The 24,713-nt window shown below is 40.7% G+C and overlaps 1 protein-coding gene, 1 long non-coding RNA gene and 1 gene segment (V, D, J or C); 2 read left to right on the top strand and 1 right to left on the bottom strand.

The window, feature by feature from the left end:
• Positions 1–10,737: 10,737 nt before the first annotated feature.
• LOC306993712 (Ig kappa chain V region 3547-like) lies at positions 10,738–11,214 on the bottom strand. The segment is given in 2 exons: positions 11,166–11,214; positions 10,738–11,078 (listed from the first exon to the last, which is right to left on the bottom strand).
• A 288-nt stretch (positions 11,215–11,502) lies between these two features.
• On the top strand, positions 11,503–13,887 carry LOC306993558. 2 transcript variants are annotated; one of them, XR_013796470.1, is made up of 3 exons: positions 12,030–12,266; positions 13,369–13,786; positions 13,834–13,887. It is a non-coding gene; the product is annotated as an uncharacterized lncRNA (long non-coding RNA). The 2 variants fall into 2 exon arrangements; XR_013796469.1 differs by having other exon boundaries at positions 11,503–12,266; positions 13,369–13,887.
• A 1,066-nt stretch (positions 13,888–14,953) lies between these two features.
• LOC306993549 (sterile alpha motif domain-containing protein 3-like) lies at positions 14,954–24,296 on the top strand. Its single transcript, XM_079603412.1, has 9 exons — positions 14,954–15,085; positions 16,959–17,151; positions 17,476–17,634; positions 17,906–17,993; positions 18,989–19,144; positions 19,404–19,610; positions 20,862–21,033; positions 21,332–21,411; positions 22,144–24,296. Exons 1-9 carry the CDS (start codon positions 14,992–14,994, stop codon positions 22,438–22,440), a joined length of 1,446 nt encoding a protein of 481 aa, XP_079459538.1. The 5' UTR covers positions 14,954–14,991; the 3' UTR covers positions 22,441–24,296.
• Positions 24,297–24,713: the final 417 nt, after the last annotated feature.

Below are 24,713 nucleotides of genomic sequence, written 5' to 3'. Positions count from 1 at the left end.
GCGAGAACAACACCTCGGTGCCGAACCGCTAACTGCTCTGATTCCGCTAGAATCACATCTCGATGCCGAATTGCCATCTGATCAAATTGAGCTAGGATCAACCAATCGTCGATAGTATAATACGCAAATGCGCTGGAGTCTCAGAGGAGCCAGAGCTGCATCCACGCATATTGTAAAGGTGTGGGGTGATAAACCTAGGCCGAACGGAAGAACCCGATACTGGTATGCTTCGCCCCCGAAAGCTAACCTCAGGAACCTCCTGTGATGAGGATGGATAGATAAGCGTCCTTCAAGTCTATTGTGACAGACCAGTCCTCGGGCTGAATCTGTGACACAAACATATTAGCGTAAGCATACTATGAACATGAGATTCTGAAACCTGCCGTTTAATTGACGCAGGTCTAGAATAGGACGCAACCCCTCATCCTATTTCGGAACAATGAAGTAGCGGCTGTAAAACCCTGACTGTCTGCTGGGAGGAGGAACCCCTTCTATAGCTCCTTTTTGCAAAAGTGTCAGCACTTCCTGCTCCATAACCAGAGCCTGCTCGAGGTCCACCACTGTGGGGAGGACCCCTAGAAATCTGGGTGGACGAGAACCGAACTGAATTCTGAACCCTTTTCTATAGTGTGCAGGACCCACTGAGAAATATGTGGCAGTAGTTTCCACGCTGCCGGAAATTCTGCTAAGGCCACCAGTCTCTCGAGACTGGCCTCTGGATATGGTTGAACAGTCACTTCAGTGCCCTGAAGCGGCGAACCGGCAGGGAACAACCGAACTGACCGTTCTACAACCCTCCTCTGAGGATCGTATGGGGACGCTGACACCTCGGTGCCCTGAACGGTGAACCGGCAGGGAACAACCGAACTGGCAGCGCTGCGACCCTCCTCAGAGAGTCGCACCCCAGAGGGCGCCGAGGAGAAACGATTTCCCAAAACCGTTCCTACCCCGGAGGGGACCACCCTCAGAAGCCTGCAGCCTCGGCGTCAGGGCTTCTTCTTCCAAGCTATATTAGAGATAAAACAGTTCTCAGATCTTGCATATCTCTAACTGGCTAGACAGCGACCGTCACCCAGGTCCCTCTCAATTGTGGATGAGCCCGAATGGCGACTCTCTATTTTGCAGCACTTTATGCTGCGAGGAGCTTTAGTAGGCTGAGACTGCTCCCGCCTCAGGTTTTACATGTGCTTCACGACGCAATCACGCAAGGCATTCCCACCGCGTCTCAACGCAGCTCGAGTTCCCTTGAAATGGAACAATCCAACGCAGCAGATCAAGAAGGGTCTTGAACAGTGATGGTGTTAACGAACAATTCAGCATCCGAAACCAAACCAAAGATTTTCTTGTTAGTGCCCTGGCTGACAAGAAGATGTGTGGGGAACAGCATTCCGAATCATTCCTTTTCACTCCGTCAAACGCCCTTCGCTGTGAGAGTACCTCAGCTGTGAAATCTGGGAAGAAGGAGATGTGAACTCCGTCATATTTTAGAGGCGAGTGTTGCCGCAAGCGCAAGCCGCAGGATCATCTCCTTGACCGGATAATGATGTATCCTCGCGATCAGAATTCGGGGACGCCCTCCTTTTGACGGTAAAGGCAATGTGATATGCACGGTAAACTTTAATCCCTGCAGGAAAGTTATCGGCTCCCAGGAGGTTCGGAATAAATTTTTCCACAAACTCAGTGGGGCGACCAGACTCCACGTTCTCGGGAAGGCCGACAATCTTAATATTCTGACGTCGGGAACGGCCCTCGGGATCATCCAGTTTAGCACGTAGGGCCTTATTAGCTGATAGTATTTCCTGACAGAAGGCCTCCAGGTCAGAAATGCGGCTTTCGTGCTCACTTTAACGCTCTCAAGGTCCGCGATACGCGAGGTGGTTTCAGACAGCGCTGTTTACAGGTTTAATTCAGAATTCACTGTTTGCAACTGAGAGTTGCTTCCATCGAATTAAATCTGTTGTTCATACCTTTATTCATGGTTTGAATGGCTGACAGGATAGCAGTTGAGTAATCGTGTCGGCGCCTCCATGTCATGCAGTGCGCGATCCTCACTCCGCACACACAATTGGTTAGCCTATGTGCCTAATAATAGCAAACAATTATCTAGGTTAACTTTAGAGTGAGCGGCCATGCCAGACGGATAATCCTCATATTTAACAAATCACATCATGCATTTTCTACCTACCGCGAGTCAGCGCTGCGCCAGTTTGAAAAAGGCGGGTGTGCAGGACCATTTTTAATTAACGTTTGGTGTAGGTCTAGGCATAGAGATATCTGAACATCTTTGCCAAGCACAAACCAGGAAAGTAGTAATCAATAAATTATCGGGGAGGGTCATGCCTTTATTCACAATCATTTTGTAAGGTCATAGAAAAATGTATTGCTGGCGAAGAGAGGGTCAAGTCTATTTTGACTATAGATCTCAAACCTCCTCCGGTGGCCCCTTAAATAAATAACGAACAGTCCCTAATATAAAGATGCGTCCTCTAGTGGTGAAGTATGGAAGTGCAGTTAAAGAGATTGACTTTCCTACAGTTAGATTACATTGTAATGGCAAGTTTTACAGGAACAAGCCCCACTCACATTTTCTCCATATTTTAGTCCAGTTTAGTAAGGGATATAAGATTGTGTTACATGTTTACTTACATGATAATAAATGAATAAAGTGTGTGAAAGGTTTGATATTGTGTAGTGTGTGATCCTCCATCAGCAGCTGCAGTTTCTCTCAGCTGTATCAGTGCAGTCACTGTGACGTCTGACTGACAGAGGTTTCTGTACGACTCTTTATCACTGTGTGAACAGCCTAGTGCTGCCTGGATTGTGGAAACTCTGACAATAATAATCTCCTGTATCTTCAGTCTGGACTCCACTGATGGTCAGAGTAAAATCTGTTCTGGATCCACTGCCACTGAATCTAGAGGGAGTTCCAGTATAAAGGTTTGTTGCTGCATATATCAGGAGTTTAGGAGCTTCTCCAGGTTTCTGTGAGTACCAGGCCATACACATATATGAACCTGGACAGTTATTGCTCACTACTGTGTTTGTTTTGCAGTTTATAGAGACCGATTCACCAATCTGAGCCGTTTTTACAGAAGGAGTCTGAGTCACAGTCACTTCTCCACTGAAACCTGTTAGAAAAAGCAGGATACATTTGTAACACTCATTGTTAATAATATTATAATAATTTAATGTGAAAATGTCTGTAAATGTTTTACCTTGAGCAAACAGTGCAATGGTCCAGATGAAGATGTTGATTGTCTTCATAGCTGTAGTTTAGTCGTGTGTGATGATGAAGAGTGTGTGTGTTCTGCTCTCAGTCATGAAGTGTTAAACTCACAGCACTATAAACACTCTCAGACACTGAAGCATGTGCTGACAATGCAAAGAAGTGGGCAGGATTTACAACAGCTTGTGCTGATAACACACTCATATACACTAGAGTTACACAATCATGACTTTATTGTGTGTGTTTATTGTGACTCCTGAGACACTGAGGATGCGCAGATGAACGTCCATCTCTGTGTCCATATTCAGTCATGTGACCATCATCACTGCTACACTTCCACTAGATGAAGCGCCATCACTAAAGTAAGATCATGAATCATGAGTCTGTTCAGAAAGTATCAGGACTGATTGTGAATCTCTAATCAGAGTTCATGGTGTCACTCCATCTATCATGAAGCCTCATGTGTGTCTGAAATCATCAGATGGAGAAGAAACCGGCTGTTAAAGATGGAGACATATTAGAGCTTGTTCACGCTTCATGATCTTGTGTGGAGATTCAGAACCAGTCCAGATACTTTTATAACACACCTTGAATATGAACACATGCTGGACTGTGTAGAACATGCTAAATACCTTTTATATCTTCATTGTTACACTTTCTATTGACTTTGGCTATAATATTCAATAAAGTCATGATTTGAACAGATTTCCACTGAAGATTGAAGTCTGAAGCTGCAGGTTTTTCTGTGAATCATGATGATTGATCTGCATATGAAGAACAGAAGCATCATTATGAGAAACTCCACAACATCATCCATGATCAAAGAGGTCAAAGGTCACCTCAGAGGTCACAGCTCATCACATATATTTCTTTAAACAGTGTTATATCAGAAAGCATTTAGTGGAATCTGAATGAGTGAGTGTTGAGAAGAGCTGAGGATCTTCTAATATCAGTGTGTTGAAGTGTTGTTTCTCTCTCTCTGCTGGAGTGTGTGTTCACTCGAGTGGAATAGAGGTTTTTGTACGAGCGTTTCATTAGATTGTGTCACTGTGGTGGACATTCGGTGGAGGAACTAAACTGGTGATCAAATGTAAGTCTTTTTAATTACATGTTTAAAAAAATACACAAATTTAGATTTAAAAAAATGTTTTAAAGTTGAAACAATACTTTTTTAATAATAATGATTATTAGATATTGTGGCAAAACTTTACTTGAAGCTTTTATGTATAATTCATTATAAATGTATTCATAATGTAGATTTTAATGCCATATATATATTTTCATAAATTATTGTAAACAAGTTAAAATGCAGTGTAATATTTGCAAATTCCTTGTTAAATCTTAAATTGGTTGTTTATCATGAGTTTTAATGCATTATATAATAATGTAACTATGAATATATAATATTATAATGTTTTATAACTGTGGTAACAATTATTGATGAGATCATAGATACATTATAATGTGTGTAACATTGCGTAACTAAAGCATTAAAATACTTTTATAGTGCAATATGTATGAAGGCTTTAATTAAAGAGTTACTGATATTGTTGTATAATCATTTAATCTAAACTAATGATATTATTATAAGAACGGCATTTTTACTTTAAAAAAACATTTCTAAACATATTTCCACACTGTGTTCAGTTTATTATAATGTGTTTAACTGCGGTTACAATTATTGATTAGATCATACATTAATTTTAATGTATATATAGTGCAATATTCATGAAGACTTTAAATAAAGAGTTACTGATATTGTTTTATAATTATTTAATCTAAAACTAGAACAGCATTATTAATATAATGTGTCTCACTATGAGTTTAATCAGTTGTTTTTCCTTCATTTATTTCTACACTGAGTTCATATTTAGTTCATCTTTTATTGTAGAAATCATACATGTAAAAAGAGATTTGACATCAGAATGTAAATGTTGCGACTTTCTGTAGTTCAGTCAATGATCCTGAATCTCTTTTGCTCATGTTGTGCTTATAATTCAGTGCTTTATAATACAAACACAATTATACACAATATAGGTATGTTTAGAAATGTGTATTCAGTGTTTAATTCTGTTTAAGTTTTAAGAATATCCAAGTAAAAAATCACTTTATTTTGGGATATAAAACCTTTTTAGTTTGATTCATGAGATATAAATGTATACAGTGATTGTGTAGTGTGTATATTGTGTATATATATATATATGAGCTGTAGTGATGCTGAAGGACATGAAGGATCAGATGCTGTGGTTTCTCCTGCATTCCTCATGTCTGCTGCTTCAGTCCTGTTGAAATGCTGTGAATGTGCAGTGCAGTGTGTGTGTGTGTGTTTGTGAATGTGTTGTGTTTGTCTCCTGCAGCTGGTCCCACAGTGAAGCCCTCAGTGTCTCTGCTGCAGATCTCTGGAGACTCAGCCGCACTGCTCTGCCTGCTCAGCTCTTACTCTCCACAGGGGGCGCTGGTGAGCTGGACACTGGACGGGTCAGAGGTCACCGAGGGGGTTCTGACCAGCGCAGAGAGCCAGCAGGACGGCCGCTACAGCCGCAGTAGCGTCCTGACCCTCAGCAAAGCACGCTGGGAAGAGGGAGAGCTGTACGTCTGCAGAGTAACACATGATGGAGCTCCTCATGAGGTCTCGTTCCACAAGAGCTCTGAGTGCTGATGTTCCTCTCCTGAAGATGAGCCGTATCTGAGTGTGTGTGTCAGGCAGGATTCACATGAGTCTAGTGCTGCAGCTGTAGTGTGTGTGTGTGTGTGCGTGTGTGTGAGTGTGTGTGTGTGTGTGTGTGTGTGTGTGTGATCTTTCAATCTGCTGTGTTTGCTGCAACATTCAATAAAGCTTCTCAACAAGTTCACTTTGTGTCTGACAACATCATTCCACTAACAGATGAAGATGCAGGTGCTTTTCAGAAGGTTGATGTCGCAGTAAATGTCAAATAAAGCTCTTGGGGTTTGAACATGGTCTCTGGAGACAGAGCTGCTCTATTCTGAGAGATCACAATCACTCCAGCCTGACAATGCAAATGGGCTTTTCAGTCTCACTCTGTGATTGGTCGCATGATCTGGACTGGAGCAGTTTCACTTCTGCTGCACATTTACATGTAAAGAAGGCGGTTAACTTTAATAAATATCATAAAAATCATTAATAAAAACAATTGTGTAAGAATGTAAAAGTTTCTGTGGCTCAAATGGAAAGCATCTCGTCCAGACAGCAGAAGTGACTGAATCTGTTCAGTTTGATTGACAGGATCATATATTACTCCTAAAACATGATGATCATATTGAAACACTGACTCATTCTCTTCATAAACACAAGAGTGATGTTGATTGTAATGATATAGTGTTATTAGTGTGTGAAAATACAATCATAAATCATTCTTCAAAGCTGAACTAAACACTGGCAGAGTCAAGAGGAAGATGATGCTGAAAGTCATGTTTGTTGGTTGATGAAGAAGAGCTCTTGATCATGTCATGTTCAGTTCATAGAGCTATAAACACATGCAGAGTGAAGCATGTGCTGATCATATAAAACACTCTCTGAATGCAAAAGCTGCTGTAGACTGTGAGCTCACGACGAGACCGAAGAGAGATCAGGACGAGATACAGACTCACCTCAGACTCATCAGAGTCAAAGAGCTTTACTGACAGGGTTAAAGAACGGCTTTACATGGCCGAAGCACAGGGACATTACATATACTGACACACACACACACACACACACACACACACACACACACACACACACACACACACACACACACACACACTTACACACACACACACACACACACACAGTTAATAATGTATATATCGAGTTCAGTCATGAAACTGTAGATCAGTGGTTCCCCAACAATGTCTCTAATCTGACACAACAACAGACTTGGAGTCTCTACTGATGAGCTGAGGAGTTTAATCTGGTGTTTGATTAGCGAGACGGATGATATGTGCAGAGTTGTGCGGACTTGAGACCGACAGGTATCCCAGAATGCATCTCGCACCAACCAGCAAGCGTCAATAGCAGAGGAGAAAACCGTAATTAAAAATATTGCTGTTATTGTGTCACGAACTGTAGTTGTAAGAGTTTTTCAGGCGAGGATGTAGTTGTTTAAAGCTCAAATCTGAGGTTTATTTATAAAGATAGCGCCGGTCTGAACATTTGATCTGAGGTTTTGGGAGTTGTGAGATCAGGCGGTCAGCGCTCTTGTCCTTCTCTTGTCCGTCCAGATCAGCCTTTCCTCGGCGAGTCCTGGCGTTTGCCACCGGCTCGGATGTCTCTAGTCTAGTGTTCAAACATGAGATATAACTCGTCTTGTGTATCTAACGGTGATCTTTGGTCTCAGGAATCTGTCATTTGTTCCCAGATCGTTCTGGCTGAGGCCAAGTGAAGTTTAATAACTTTATATATTTACAGTTGCAGAATTACTGGTCTCTCGTCATCGTCTCGTCCAACCATTTCTGTTATGATCTACAATGTGTACTTCAAGAAAGATGTACTCGCATTGGACGCCGCTGCCATGAGGCCCAACAGTCTCTCGAACTGTTTTAAAGTGCGTGACTGGCCTAGCTTTAGCTCTTTTGTGGCTGTCAGGATAGCAGCTACACGAGCGGGCGATTGAGCGGCCCGCATCGTGACTGAATCCCATACCACACCAAGAAAAGTGGTCCTCTGTAATGGAGACAGCACATTCTTCTTGGCGTTGAGCCTCAACCCCAATTTCCACATATGAGCGAGAACAACACCTCGGTGCCGAACCGCTAACTGCTCTGATTCCGCTAGAATCACATCTCGATGCCGAATTGCCATCTGATCAAATTGAGCTAGGATCAACCAATCGTCGATAGTATAATACGCAAATGCGCTGGAGTCTCAGAGGAGCCAGAGCTGCATCCACGCATATTGTAAAGGTGTGGGGTGATAAACCTAGGCCGAACGGAAGAACCCGATACTGGTATGCTTCGCCCCCGAAAGCTAACCTCAGGAACCTCCTGTGATGAGGATGGATAGATAAGCGTCCTTCAAGTCTATTGTGACAGACCAGTCCTCGGGCTGAATCTGTGACACAAACATATTAGCGTAAGCATACTATGAACATGAGATTCTGAAACCTGCCGTTTAATTGACGCAGGTCTAGAATAGGACGCAACCCCTCATCCTATTTCGGAACAATGAAGTAGCGGCTGTAAAACCCTGACTGTCTGCTGGGAGGAGGAACCCCTTCTATAGCTCCTTTTTGCAAAAGTGTCAGCACTTCCTGCTCCATAACCAGAGCCTGCTCGAGGTCCACCACTGTGGGGAGGACCCCTAGAAATCTGGGTGGACGAGAACCGAACTGAATTCTGAACCCTTTTCTATAGTGTGCAGGACCCACTGAGAAATATGTGGCAGTAGTTTCCACGCTGCCGGAAATTCTGCTAAGGCCACCAGTCTCTCGAGACTGGCCTCTGGATATGGTTGAACAGTCACTTCAGTGCCCTGAAGCGGCGAACCGGCAGGGAACAACCGAACTGACCGTTCTACAACCCTCCTCTGAGGATCGTATGGGGACGCTGACACCTCGGTGCCCTGAACGGTGAACCGGCAGGGAACAACCGAACTGGCAGCGCTGCGACCCTCCTCAGAGAGTCGCACCCCAGAGGGCGCCGAGGAGAAACGATTTCCCAAAACCGTTCCTACCCCGGAGGGGACCACCCTCAGAAGCCTGCAGCCTCGGCGTCAGGGCTTCTTCTTCCAAGCTATATTAGAGATAAAACAGTTCTCAGATCTTGCATATCTCTAACTGGCTAGACAGCGACCGTCACCCAGGTCCCTCTCAATTGTGGATGAGCCCGAATGGCGACTCTCTATTTTGCAGCACTTTATGCTGCGAGGAGCTTTAGTAGGCTGAGACTGCTCCCGCCTCAGGTTTTACATGTGCTTCACGACGCAATCACGCAAGGCATTCCCACCGCGTCTCAACGCAGCTCGAGTTCCCTTGAAATGGAACAATCCAACGCAGCAGATCAAGAAGGGTCTTGAACAGTGATGGTGTTAACGAACAATTCAGCATCCGAAACCAAACCAAAGATTTTCTTGTTAGTGCCCTGGCTGACAAGAAGATGTGTGGGGAACAGCATTCCGAATCATTCCTTTTCACTCCGTCAAACGCCCTTCGCTGTGAGAGTACCTCAGCTGTGAAATCTGGGAAGAAGGAGATGTGAACTCCGTCATATTTTAGAGGCGAGTGTTGCCGCAAGCGCAAGCCGCAGGATCATCTCCTTGACCGGATAATGATGTATCCTCGCGATCAGAATTCGGGGACGCCCTCCTTTTGACGGTAAAGGCAATGTGATATGCACGGTAAACTTTAATCCCTGCAGGAAAGTTATCGGCTCCCAGGAGGTTCGGAATAAATTTTTCCACAAACTCAGTGGGGCGACCAGACTCCACGTTCTCGGGAAGGCCGACAATCTTAATATTCTGACGTCGGGAACGGCCCTCGGGATCATCCAGTTTAGCACGTAGGGCCTTATTAGCTGATAGTATTTCCTGACAGAAGGCCTCCAGGTCAGAAATGCGGCTTTCGTGCTCACTTTAACGCTCTCAAGGTCCGCGATACGCGAGGTGGTTTCAGACAGCGCTGTTTACAGGTTTAATTCAGAATTCACTGTTTGCAACTGAGAGTTGCTTCCATCGAATTAAATCTGTTGTTCATACCTTTATTCATGGTTTGAATGGCTGACAGGATAGCAGTTGAGTAATCGTGTCGGCGCCTCCATGTCATGCAGTGCGCGATCCTCACTCCGCACACACAATTGGTTAGCCTATGTGCCTAATAATAGCAAACAATTATCTAGGTTAACTTTAGAGTGAGCGGCCATGCCAGACGGATAATCCTCATATTTAACAAATCACATCATGCATTTTCTACCTACCGCGAGTCAGCGCTGCGCCAGTTTGAAAAAGGCGGGTGTGCAGGACCATTTTTAATTAACGTTTGGTGTAGGTCTAGGCATAGAGATATCTGAACATCTTTGCCAAGCACAAACCAGGAAAGTAGTAATCAATAAATTATCGGGGAGGGTCATGCCTTTATTCACAATCATTTTGTAAGGTCATAGAAAAATGTATTGCTGGCGAAGAGAGGGTCAAGTCTATTTTGACTATAGATCTCAAACCTCCTCCGGTGGCCCCTTAAATAAATAACGAACAGTCCCTAATATAAAGATGCGTCCTCTAGTGGTGAAGTATGGAAGTGCAGTTAAAGAGATTGACTTTCCTACAGTTAGATTACATTGTAATGGCAAGTTTTACAGGAACAAGCCCCACTCACATTTTCTCCATATTTTAGTCCAGTTTAGTAAGGGATATAAGATTGTGTTACATGTTTACTTACATGATAATAAATGAATAAAGTGTGTGAAAGGTTTGATATTGTGTAGTGTGTGATCCTCCATCAGCAGCTGCAGTTTCTCTCAGCTGTATCAGTGCAGTCACTGTGACGTCTGACTGACAGAGGTTTCTGTACGACTCTTTATCACTGTGTGAACAGCCTAGTGCTGCCTGGATTGTGGAAACTCTGACAATAATAATCTCCTGTATCTTCAGTCTGGACTCCACTGATGGTCAGAGTAAAATCTGTTCTGGATCCACTGCCACTGAATCTAGAGGGAGTTCCAGTATAAAGGTTTGTTGCTGCATATATCAGGAGTTTAGGAGCTTCTCCAGGTTTCTGTGAGTACCAGGCCATACACATATATGAACCTGGACAGTTATTGCTCACTACTGTGTTTGTTTTGCAGTTTATAGAGACCGATTCACCAATCTGAGCCGTTTTTACAGAAGGAGTCTGAGTCACAGTCACTTCTCCACTGAAACCTGTTAGAAAAAGCAGGATACATTTGTAACACTCATTGTTAATAATATTATAATAATTTAATGTGAAAATGTCTGTAAATGTTTTACCTTGAGCAAACAGTGCAATGGTCCAGATGAAGATGTTGATTGTCTTCATAGCTGTAGTTTAGTCGTGTGTGATGATGAAGAGTGTGTGTGTTCTGCTCTCAGTCATGAAGTGTTAAACTCACAGCACTATAAACACTCTCAGACACTGAAGCATGTGCTGACAATGCAAAGAAGTGGGCAGGATTTACAACAGCTTGTGCTGATAACACACTCATATACACTAGAGTTACACAATCATGACTTTATTGTGTGTGTTTATTGTGACTCCTGAGACACTGAGGATGCGCAGATGAACGTCCATCTCTGTGTCCATATTCAGTCATGTGACCATCATCACTGCTACACTTCCACTAGATGAAGCGCCATCACTAAAGTAAGATCATGAATCATGAGTCTGTTCAGAAAGTATCAGGACTGATTGTGAATCTCTAATCAGAGTTCATGGTGTCACTCCATCTATCATGAAGCCTCATGTGTGTCTGAAATCATCAGATGGAGAAGAAACCGGCTGTTAAAGATGGAGACATATTAGAGCTTGTTCACGCTTCATGATCTTGTGTGGAGATTCAGAACCAGTCCAGATACTTTTATAACACACCTTGAATATGAACACATGCTGGACTGTGTAGAACATGCTAAATACCTTTTATATCTTCATTGTTACACTTTCTATTGACTTTGGCTATAATATTCAATAAAGTCATGATTTGAACAGATTTCCACTGAAGATTGAAGTCTGAAGCTGCAGGTTTTTCTGTGAATCATGATGATTGATCTGCATATGAAGAACAGAAGCATCATTATGAGAAACTCCACAACATCATCCATGATCAAAGAGGTCAAAGGTCACCTCAGAGGTCACAGCTCATCACATATATTTCTTTAAACAGTGTTATATCAGAAAGCATTTAGTGGAATCTGAATGAGTGAGTGTTGAGAAGAGCTGAGGATCTTCTAATATCAGTGTGTTGAAGTGTTGTTTCTCTCTCTCTGCTGGAGTGTGTGTTCACTCGAGTGGAATAGAGGTTTTTGTACGAGCGTTTCATTAGATTGTGTCACTGTGGTGGACATTCGGTGGAGGAACTAAACTGGTGATCAAATGTAAGTCTTTTTAATTACATGTTTAAAAAAATACACAAATTTAGATTTAAAAAAATGTTTTAAAGTTGAAACAATACTTTTTTAATAATAATGATTATTAGATATTGTGGCAAAACTTTACTTGAAGCTTTTATGTATAATTCATTATAAATGTATTCATAATGTAGATTTTAATGCCATATATATATTTTCATAAATTATTGTAAACAAGTTAAAATGCAGTGTAATATTTGCAAATTCCTTGTTAAATCTTAAATTGGTTGTTTATCATGAGTTTTAATGCATTATATAATAATGTAACTATGAATATATAATATTATAATGTTTTATAACTGTGGTAACAATTATTGATGAGATCATAGATACATTATAATGTGTGTAACATTGCGTAACTAAAGCATTAAAATACTTTTATAGTGCAATATGTATGAAGGCTTTAATTAAAGAGTTACTGATATTGTTGTATAATCATTTAATCTAAACTAATGATATTATTATAAGAACGGCATTTTTACTTTAAAAAAACATTTCTAAACATATTTCCACACTGTGTTCAGTTTATTATAATGTGTTTAACTGCGGTTACAATTATTGATTAGATCATACATTAATTTTAATGTATATATAGTGTAATATGCATGAAGACTTTAAATAAAGTGTTACTGATATTGTTTTATAATTATTTAATCTAAAACTAGAACAGCATTATTAATATAATGTGTCTCACTATGAGTTTAATCAGTTGTTTTTCCTTCATTTATTTCTACACTGAGTTCATATTTAGTTCATCTTTTATTGTAGAAATCATACATGTAAAAAGAGATTTGACATCAGAATGTAAATGTTGCGACTTTCTGTAGTTCAGTCAATGATCCTGAATCTCTTTTGCTCATGTTGTGCTTATAATTCAGTGCTTTATAATACAAACACAATTATACACAATATAGATATGTTTAGAAATGTTTATTCAGTGTTTAATTCTGTTTAAGTTTTAAGAATATCCAAGTTTACTTTATTTTGGGATATACAAACTGTTAGAATTGATTCTGTGTATTAGTGTGTTGTGTGTGTGTTTGTGAATGTGTGTGTTTGTCTCCTGCAGCTGGTCCCACAGTGAAGCCCTCAGTGTCTCTGCTGCAGATCTCTGGAGACTCAGCCGCACTGCTCTGCCTGCTCAGCTCTTACTCTCCACAGGGGGCGCTGGTGAGCTGGACACTGGACGGGTCAGAGGTCACCGAGGGGGTTCTGACCAGCGCAGAGAGCCAGCAGGACGGCCGCTACAGCCGCAGTAGCGTCCTGACCCTCAGCAAAGCACGCTGGGAAGAGGGAGAGCTGTACGTCTGCAGAGTAACACATGATGGAGCTCCTCATGAGGTCTCGTTCCACAAGAGCTCTGAGTGCTGATGTTCCTCTCCTGAAGATGAGCCGTATCTGAGTGTGTGTGTCAGGCAGGATTCACATGAGTCTAGTGCTGCAGCTGTAGTGTGTGTGTGTGTGTGTGTGTGTGTGTGTGCGTGTGTGTGTGTGTGTGTGTGTGTGTGTGTGTGTGTGTGTGTGTGTGTGTGAGCTTTCAATCTGCTGTGTTTGCTGCAACATTCAATAAAGCTTCTCAACAAGTTCACTTTGTGTCTGACAACATCATTCCACTAACAGATGAAGATGCAGGTGCTTTTCAGAAGGTTGATGTCGCAGTAAATGTCAAATAAAGCTCTTGGGGTTTGAACATGGTCTCTGGAGACAGAGCTGCTCTATTCTGAGAGATCACAATCACTCCAGCCTGACAATGCAAATGGGCTTTTCAGTCTCACTCTGTGATTGGTCGCATGATCTGGACTGGAGCAGTTTCACTTCTGCTGCACATTTACATGTAAAGAAGGTGGTGAACTTTAGTATATAAACATGTAATAATGACATTTTACAAACTTTATTTTACACAAAATACTACTTACAAAATATAAACATATAAAATACAACTGGGCAGAGATAAATAAATGTGATGGTGTGTAAGGCCAGTATGTCTCCATAAACTAGAGAAGTACACTGTCAGAAATAGGGGTACAGTATGAGTCCATTACTGTCCCCCAAGGTACAATCTACAATAACGTACCCCGTAGGGCTTATTATTGGACCTCAAGGTACATATATGTACCTTTTTGAGGGTCAAAAAGGTACATATATGTTCCCAAGCATTAAAAGGTACATATATGTACCGTTTCTTTTAAAGGTTAAGGTACATTCAAGAGAAAGTCTCTGCTAAGCCATTTTTTTGTTTTTGTTTAAAGATTTTAATGATACCTTAATTATTTAAGGTAGATTTTAACTTATCACTATATTTGAGTAGCGTTGAAATAAAGGAAATAAAAGTTTTGTAAGTCAATTTGCTGATATTAAATCATAATACAATTATCCAGCTGATGAAATTATGATATTATATTGATTATGTAAATGAAAAACAACATACATATTCTCACTGTTATAGTGTATTTCATCAGAAACATTTTTGCATTGCATAGCCTGCTTTAATAGTACATTATCCCTAATTTACTGGAGAGCGGGAACGGAGACTGCAGCTCACCACTTTTGATTGGTGGAAATATGTGTCAAATATGTAGAGCCAGCCCTGATTGGCTGCTTGAATTTCAATTTAAAACAACGTCCGGTTCGCGCTTCGCGGTCTTTCTTTCTTTCGGCCATCGGTGGAGAAGAAGTCATAGCACGGTTACTCATGGTTCTTACAGGGCTTTCAACCGAGGAGGTCCTTCAAAAAATTTCAGAAGCAGGCATAGAAGTAACCGACGACGAAGCCCAGAGATTCAGAGGTAAGTTTTTATTTAAATGCCATTTTATTTGACAAAATAATTGTGGTAGCTAATGCTAACGGGCTAATGTATGTTACCCTGCCAAATCGTATAACGTTATGTCATCTGCTAGTAGATTATAAAGTGAATTTTAATATTAATATTATAAAATATTAGAATTGCAGAGGACTTTTCATAACTTTCAGGCTTGTGCATAAGCTCGCCAGTTGGTAGCGTCATATAGGCCAGTCCCGCCACTCGGCAGCCATCTTGGTAACGTTAACGCCTCCGGTCAGTTATTCAGGGTGTCCGCGGGGTAGTAAAAGTAGTAAATGAAAATAGCCAAAGTTAAGGGCATTAAAAAGTAATAGACGTCATCTGACAAGGTATTACATTTTCGGACCCCATCCAACTAGGCCTATGAGTTTCAATTTGTGTTAAATGCAGGCGTTTCTTCTAAAGTCCGTGTGGATTTATTTAACTTAACGTTATGTTGCAAGTTAGGACCTAAGTGATATCGTGTGACGTGCTGTTCGTTCGCGCGCGTGCTGAAACAAACCGGTTACCCGGCTGGCTTGCTGCCAAACCTACTCGCGAGTTCGCTTCTATTTCAGTCATTTAAGAGGGGTTTTCCTGCTTTGATTTTTTTTTTTTTTGGCGGCCTCCAAAGCATATTTTTGTTCCGCCAAAGCCTTATTTGATCGGTGAGTAACGTTAGCCTAATGTAGATGACTGCTGTGCGCTTGTGACAGGGTGCATGTATGTTAACTGAGAGAACGAGCAGAGAGAGCGCGCGCGCACTCAATTCATTCTTGCCAGACTCTCTCACGGTACGTTCACACGGGGCGTCAGCGTCAACGCTTCCCATTGACTTTGAATGGGTGACGTCAAGCGTTGCCGAAAAGGATTGTGGATCCGTCGGCGGCGCTTCACTGGCGTTGCTCGCGGCAGAAGTTGAGAATTTTTCAACTTCTGTCGCGAGCAACGCCAGTGAAGCGCCGCAGACGGAAGCGTCAGCCAATCAGGATCGCTCTATGCAAATACAGTAGCCAGGCGGCAGCCAATCACGTTCATCACGTTCATCCTGTCATTCCTGTCTAATTTCATTGGCTGACGCTGCTATGACCATGGCGTCTGCCAAACTTCAGCCACGCCTTCCGTCAAGCGTTGACGCTGAAGCCCCGTGTGAACGTACCGTCATGGTGCGTTCACACCGGACGCGAATAGCACGTCAGGCGCGAGTCATTTCAATGTTAAGTCAATGCAAAGACGCGTTACGCGCGTAAAACGCGTGTAACGCGTCTTTGCATTGAAATCACTCGCGCCTGGCGCGCTATTCGCGTCCGGTGTGTGGGTGCAGTCACTCTAGCCTGGCTAACGCCAGACCCAATTCTCGTTGAGACTTGGGTTTGGGAACCACATGTGCATTTTCTCGTATTTGAGGCGTGGTTTACGAATGCCTGGCGCCGTTTATTGGGTGCTAAGAATGTCTATCAAATGCGCCTGTACGTAGCTCATAGCCAATCGTTTCCATTACCAGATGACGTATGTAGAGCGACAGAAATTAGACAAGGAAGAATACGATGGGTAAGATATTTTTGTGTAAACAATGACGTTCAGCCACTATTGCCGTTTGTGCAAGATAAACATGAGGGTCGAAGGTATATATGGATATAAACAAACTGCTTAGTTCTCTCCCTCTCTCTCTCTCTGCGCCTATTCTTAAATTAATTAGCTTTTTTTATGAGACATTTTAGTTTAACATATGAGAATCCATCATGGGCATTGGCCACAACGCTAATGTTGTTGCCATTATATGCTGGTCAAATTTGTTTGGATTACTTTTTAGTCAAGTGCACATCTGTTTCTTATCCCTCTGTTTACTTTCTCTCAGATAATGATGTGGATGGTGAAACCGTTGACTGTGGCCTCACAGAGACTATGGTTGCATACTTGTTTCAAAGATCTTTTAAGAAGCAGGTCAAATTCAACCAGTTTGTATGCAAGCTGAAGGAGCCAGTAGTAACGCTGATATTAGAGCCTGTGCCTCCAGAGGAATGCCAGCCATCTAGTTCAGCTATACCAAGGTTAGTGAATGTATGATGTTTCCAAAGCATCTTCTAAGTTTCATCTTAGCTTTAGTGACCAACTTGAAGCTTAAGAACACTAGTAACATAACTTTTGTTCTAGTATTTATTGTCCTCATAGCAGTTCATATTTGGGGCAGACATTGCTTTTTTAAGGCTACCTGAATTTTCATACCTGACCTGTTGCAAGGATTTAAGATATGTTATCAAAGACTGCAGGCCTCCACTGTATGTATTGTTTGGTAACCTATTCATTGGAAGGGTTTTAGCAATGTAAATTGGATTTACACCTAAAATTAAAAGACAAAAAATGCTATATTACAGGAATGGAGCTAATGCGAGACTGCCTGCTAGTTTTGACATTCCAGCATTCCCCAGACACCTACAAACAAAACTAGACGACAAAGAACCATGCCAGAAAAATCCAAAGGATAGACACATAATGATCCGGGTTCTCTATGAGGCTGTGGCACAATACACAATGTACGTAAGTGTGTTGAAGGCAATGTTAGACATGGGGAAAGCGATACAATGATTTGCAAGACTTGAATGTCAGTGATGTATCAACCTAAGCTAGTTTAAAAAAAACTTAATCTGCATGTCAAAGGAGATGTCACCTAGACTTAAAACAGTTGAGCTAAGGCTAATCTATACTTCCATTTAAAATTTCATCTGATTCTAGGAAACAACCAGAAATGGTTAAATTCCCTAGGGGGTGGAATATTTCAATTGATTTACATTTCTTCTCTTGTAGGTATCCCACAACTTCAGAATATGTGCAAGTTGTAAAGATGCTGATTGTGAAATATCCTTTCCTGAAGGATCTCGAGGGAAATGGTTATGTAAGTGCATTAGCAAATAACTATAAGTTTGGATAAATAAAGGCCGGTCTCAAATAGATGCCTGGTCTGTTTTTTAGTGTCGGGTTGTATTTAATCTTCTAAACCCCGTCAGATCGTCTTTTTAAGGCAGTTCTATGGTGTAGATTGCGTAGAAAAATCTAGAAAAAATGTTATGCTGCCAATAATCAAAAGGGAGCCGCACACCAGACGAGAAGCGTCGCGTCTGACAACTCGAGGTATCGCACACCGGACGTGCACTTTGTCAGTTTATGGCCAGCAATATTGTTATGTTTAAGGACATAATGGAATTAAGTAGATAATGTCTGTACTATGTTATGATTGTACTGTACAATTAAACACAATCGTTGCTTAGTCTTCAGTCTGAACACTTTACCTCTGAGTGTCTGTTAATTGAATGAATTAAGAATACCTGAAAATCTGATAACATCAGCTATTTTCATTCAACCAGCTGATTTCTATGAATGAATGTAAAACTAAATGTATATTGCAGCACAGGGTCAAGTCAGTATATACATAACACTCATAGAGAATAATGTGTTTGAATTTTATAAACGTGGCGCTTCGCTTCTCGTCCGGTGTGTGACCCCCTTTAGACATACAGTAATATAGTAGGTTAATTCTTACATTGACTGATTTGTTAAACGCATTCGAATTATAAATATAACGTAATATAATGGTGGTACCTCCTACTGTCATGCTTTCCGTCTATCAGCCTGTTATTTGGATCGTTATCTCTAGGTCTGCAACATCAACACAAAATTTAAGGCCTGCCTCCTATAGATGCCTGTCTCAAATACGTGCAGTTCTGCGATTTGGGAAAACAAAAGCCCAGGCTGTTATTTGAAGTTTTACGGTATATATATAAAGTTGATTGGATTGGAGTTTTTGCTGCCGTAACATTCTCACCTTTTTTACTCCTGACCAGTTTTCATGCCTGAGCTGTCTTTGGTAATCAATATTTCTGTTTCAATTAGCATACATGGCACATGTCTCTGAGGCGTAAATTCAAGTGGGAGCGTGCACCTCTGGTTGACAACAGTGAAGTGAGAGGTAGTAAGGAGAAGTTTGGCCACAAAAAATCAAAGCAACTTGTAAAAACAGCGAGGACCAGTCAGAGAAATGTATCCAAGGTCAGTGATGACCAGTTTGGTGCATTGGTAATAAATGAGGCTTAGTTAAGTTGTAGTCACTGTAAGTTGGTTAATGTGTCTGTCGTATTTTCTTTTTCACAGTTTTGTAGTTCTCAGTTATAACGTTTGGTCTAGTCAGTTCAATCAGATTGATAGAAGATTGGTTCACTCAATGGAACTAGTACACAAGACAATTTGGTGTTTAGTTTTATGTCAGATGTGTTTGTAAGTATATCTCTCTATCTCAATTCCCATAAAGGCACCAAGTGTTCTGGGTGAGGATCAATCCACCATTGAGGCTCATGTGAATGTCTTGCATAGCCAGTACCAGAAGATGCAACCTGACTTCAGGATTGTATGGGACCGAATGCAGCAGACGTTTGCATGGCGGCAAAAGGAGATTGCTGATGGCATGACTGTAGAGGACACAGTTAAGAAATACCCTTTCTTAAGGACACCCACCGGGGTAAGTAAAAATACATCCTACGGTCATAGTTTGAATTCTTAACGGTATATTCTTATTTGCTGGTCCATGTGAGTGTAATACATGCACCAAGTTTGATTCCCTGTCATGAAAATGAGAACTTCACCAGGAGTGTACTACTCCAAAATGCCATACAGATACAGTGCAACCGTTTTACTTGCATATGCCCCTAAAAATCGATACGTGCGAACCGGAAAAATGATTTACGAGCACAATGTGCGAGTAACTACAATCTACTAGGGATGTCCCGATACCACTTTTTCACTTCCGATGCTGCAGCTTTGGGTATTTGCTGATACTGATATCAGTCCGATATTTTTATTTTATTCTTGAACTAATAATAAAATATATGGAAGCACTTTGCTCAATTAGCCACCTAAAAATATCTCTCGAATGGAGAACAAATACTTCTCCAGTATAGTCCACAACAACAGTTGATTATGAAAGACTGCCACTCTTTATTCAAACACTACAAAAAAAAAAACATGGCTACCATGCCAGTGACGTAGTCGAATGTTGAAATCCAATATGGCGGCGCCCGTGCAACAACAATGTACATTTTCAATGTACCATTTTACCCTTTTAACAAATTCTGCCCTTTTAATAATTGTACCAATGAGAATACATAAAATATGTTATATCACCTTTACTCAAATTTCAGTTCATCTTTAAACAGCAGCATTGTAAACAAATAAATACAAAACTATCCCTCACAGTGCAGCTATGTGCAAATCACAGTAGTAATAACAAAAACGGCACTGAAAGACATAAATAAATATGTATAACATTCCAAATAAATAACATAACATTGACAAATGGTTCTGATTAATTCGGTTCATATCAATATGCGGGAGACTTGGGATGTCTGGAATACTTCCACACCGCTGACATGGCTATTCTGTAAGTTAGCTAAGTTAACTCAAATACTCATGCGACTATAATTGGCTACTACTGTTATCACGTGACAGGCTGTGTCGCTTAACTGGATGTCGATAGGTATCGGATCATATTTTATTTTATTTTTCCTCCGATCTAGCGTTCTGGGCTGGTATCGGCGCGATACCGATGACTTGGATCGGGACATCTCTACAATCTACCATAATCCCCCCGCCCGCTGCGGTGCACCCTGCCGCTAATCGTTCAAAACACCCCACCCCGAGTAGCAGGCAGGACACGACGCAAAGCTGGTGTCAATCATATGAAAGTTGTTTGCTCTGTTTTTTTCTTCTGTAGTTGTGTGATGAGTTGGAACGTATCCATCCAGCAACAGGGAACTTGTGTCAGCGATTCAATGAAGGCTTCAAATGTATTGTACCGAAGGTGCTTCACCTAGCTCAAAGGAAATGCCCACTATTCCAGTTTTACCTGGAGACAAAAGAAGAAGCTCTTACTGAGGATCTTCCAGGTACTGATTAAATGTTAATGCCTATACCACAGTGTTTCCAAGTCGTGGACCTTAATATGTCTTTAATTCTATTTTAGATTTGTTGTTATTCTTATGTCATAAAACAGTGTATGTATATTGACATGGTGTTAATTAACACATGTTCTGTGGGAAAATCATCTTATATATTCAAATTGCTTACCTGAAATTGACATCTACACTGGACCAAATGCATAGTGATGACCTTTTATATTTACCTGCACTGCTTCTGAATTAGAAAAATGCTGTTTAAATATCAAGTATATCTTCTGTCTTGCAGATATTGACTTTAGGGCAGCCCTCATCTTTCTGCCTTACATCTTCAAGGAGAACATTGATCGCTTTATTACACTTGGAGAGGTATGTCTTGCTTGCTAAAATCTCTTTTGTTCACCTCCATAACACCAAATACACTTGACAAATGTACTGATGGAAAGAAAATCGCATTAACACCACACATATCTCCACTTAAAGGAATACTTTATCCACTTTTAAACATTACTTTTAAGTGGTATGTAAAGTGGTAATGAGGCTGATCATCTCATCATTGTTGCTATGCTGAAGACTTGCTTGGATGGTCCTATTGATTTTTGTCTTCCACCATTGTTAAATTACTTTAGATTCATCAGCTTAAATCCAGTCAAACAAGTTTTAACCGCAATTCATATATGTTCTTGTGTAAAAGGAAAAGGCGGAAGTTTGAGTACATTAGCACAATATTTGTGCACAATGACTATAACTTTTTTTTTTACTCTAATTGTGTAGCATGAACACTCAAAACTAAATCTAATTTACTAGCTGAGTCTGCACACCACATCAGAATATAGTCACATTCTAATTATAAACCACTATTTGAGCATATAATGTGTAATATATGCTTAGTAATCTAGTGTATCTACCCAATAACAATGCTAATTATTGCTATTTTATTGCTATTACAACCCTATCAATGAACAACATCACAGCAGCCTCACATTCCTCAAAGAGCAAGTGCAATATGTCAATGGATTAACTTTTTGTTCGTTACCAGAATTTGTGAGGTATTAATATTTTTCACCAAATGGTAACTTTTTCCCTTTTGGCTTTGAATAGACTGATCTTGACAGCCCGTACCCAACTATTCAGTTGACCGACCGAGACTGGAAAATTGCTTTTTCCAGGAGAGCTCCAAACATTTTGAAAGTGGACCACATCGAGGTGTTTCGCAACTCCGGAATCGACGACGGAATTATCTCAGCCTTCTGCACATACTTTGTGTTCAATCTTGCATATCCAAGACATCTGAAGAACACTCTGATGTTTCTCCAAAGGTACATTGCCAAAATAGATGTGGATGGTGACCAGCCACTGCCAATAACTGTCACTAGGCAAATAAATTTCCTCTACTGACTCCACCATGCCTCGTCCATACCAGTGCTCCAAATGCTCCAGGAGGACATTCACCTTGATGAAACTACTTCAGCACATAGGACTCATTCATGCCCATGAAGCCAATTTCTCTATTACATGTGGACTTACTGACTGCCAGTCAACATTTACAAAATATGAGTCGTTTAGGCGACATGTATACCGAAAACACACAGGCTGTGTTTTACGTCCTGACAATGATGATGATGATGACGACGACGGAAATACTGAGGTAGTCGAAGAAGATTTTGATCAGCCTATGACACCCACTGTCACTGAAAATCCATGTATGGATGAGCTGTTAAAGAATTTTAAAGAACATTTTTTTAAGTTCGTTCTGAAATGTAGAGAGAAAAATCTCCTACCATTGTCAGTTCAAGAAGAAATTGTTAATGATGTTAATTTCTTACTGTGTTTTTTTAAGGAGAACTATGATGCTTTTATAGCTTACCACCTGCAGGAAAATGGTTTTGATATGTCACAAAGTCCAGAATTGAAAAGGGTTATACAGTCCAATGATTTTTTTGATGAGGCTTCAAAAGCTATTCGATCTCCATACATGATAAAAGACCATTGTAAATCCAAGCTTAACATGACAGAACCTGTCCATTTTAAGTTAAGGGACTCTGTAGGACACTCAGTGGGCTCTTATTCATATGTACCCATTGATAAAGTGCTGAAAAATTACTGTTCTCATGAGGACATTTGCGATCAAATTCTGAATGAGAATAATCCAGAGACAGATGGTGAATTTTTAACAGACTACTGTGACGGAGAAATTTTCAAACGACACATGTTTTTTAAAGATCACCCAACTGCACTACGGCTGCATTTCTATGAAGATGAATTCGAAGTAGTTAACCCATTGGGGTCAAAAAGAACCAAGCACAAGCTGTGTGCATTCTATTATACTTTAGGCAATTTGGACAACAAGTATAGATCGCAGCAGAGACATATTCATTTAGCATTGTTGGTGCGTTATTCATATGTGAAACAGTGTGGTTTGGATGTTATTTTAAAACCTTTGCTAAATGATCTTAAAAAACTGGCAACTGATGGTTTTACAGTAACTGTTGATGAAACTGAACACACATTTCGTGCTGCTCTTGCGACTTTATCTGGTGATAACTTGTCAGCTCACATGATCGGTGGATTTACCATGTCATTTAACTGTGGTAAAATTTGTCGTTATTGCATGGCTTCTTATGGAGATATAAAACACATGTTTGAGGAAGATAGCTTTGTTTTAAGGACATCTGAGGTTCATCAGTGTCATCTTGCCCGCGTTCAGCAAATTCCTGATGACAAAGTGACTTATGGTGTGAATGGTCCTTCACCTTTTGAAGAGTTGCAATATTTTGATGTGACAAAAGCTTTACCACCGGACATAATGCACGATTTGTTAGAGGGTGTAATTCCACTTGTTATGAAGCTAGTTATTGGCAAAGCTCATACAGAGAAACATATAACTATAAGAGAAATAAATGAAGAGCTACAAAAACTGTGCATTGGTCAAAATGACAAGGTAAACAAACCAGTACAGTTATCAGATAGACTGCAGCATGTTGGTATTACTGGATCTGCTTCTCAAAAGTGGTGCCTTTTCAGGCTTTTGCCTTTTGTAATGGCCCACCGTGTGCCACCTGACTGTAAATATTGGCATGTTTTTTTGTTGTGTCGAAAGATTACTGAGATTGTTATGGCTCCAAAGGTGAGGAGAGAGAACCTTTTTTTGTTAAAGGTACTTGTTCAAGAGTTCCTGACAGAAATGAAAGATGTGTTCGGGGGTGTTATTACTCCAAAGTGTCAAATTTTTTTTTTTTTTTTTTTTTTTTTTTGTTGTTATCTCGGGACGCCTGTCCCGAGAAAACTCAAATAGAGTTCGTCAGCTCCAGTTATGTATCCAGCCTCTCATGGAGACTTCAGATGCCCCAACGCATGTGAAGAGACGACCCAACGCCGGCGATATGTTATGCCCTAAATTTCATGATTAACTAACTGTATTTTGTGTGTATATTTTTGAATTGCATTTTCTGTAAAGCTGCTTTGAAACAATGTGTATTGTGAAAAGCGCTATACAAATAAACTTGAATTGAATTGAATTACTTAATTCATTATCCTAGACTGATACAAATGTATGGGCCCCTACGTTTGCTATGGTGCATGAGATTTGAGGCCAAGCACCAATATTTTAAAATAGTTGCCCATAACTGCAGAAATTTTATAAACATAGCTACAACACTGAGCAACAGACA

Source organism: Phoxinus phoxinus, assembly GCF_949152265.1.
Source record: "Phoxinus phoxinus genome assembly, chromosome: 25".
Taxonomy (NCBI): Eukaryota; Metazoa; Chordata; class Actinopteri; order Cypriniformes; family Leuciscidae; genus Phoxinus; species Phoxinus phoxinus.
This window is presented reverse-complemented; position numbering and strand designations above follow the sequence as displayed.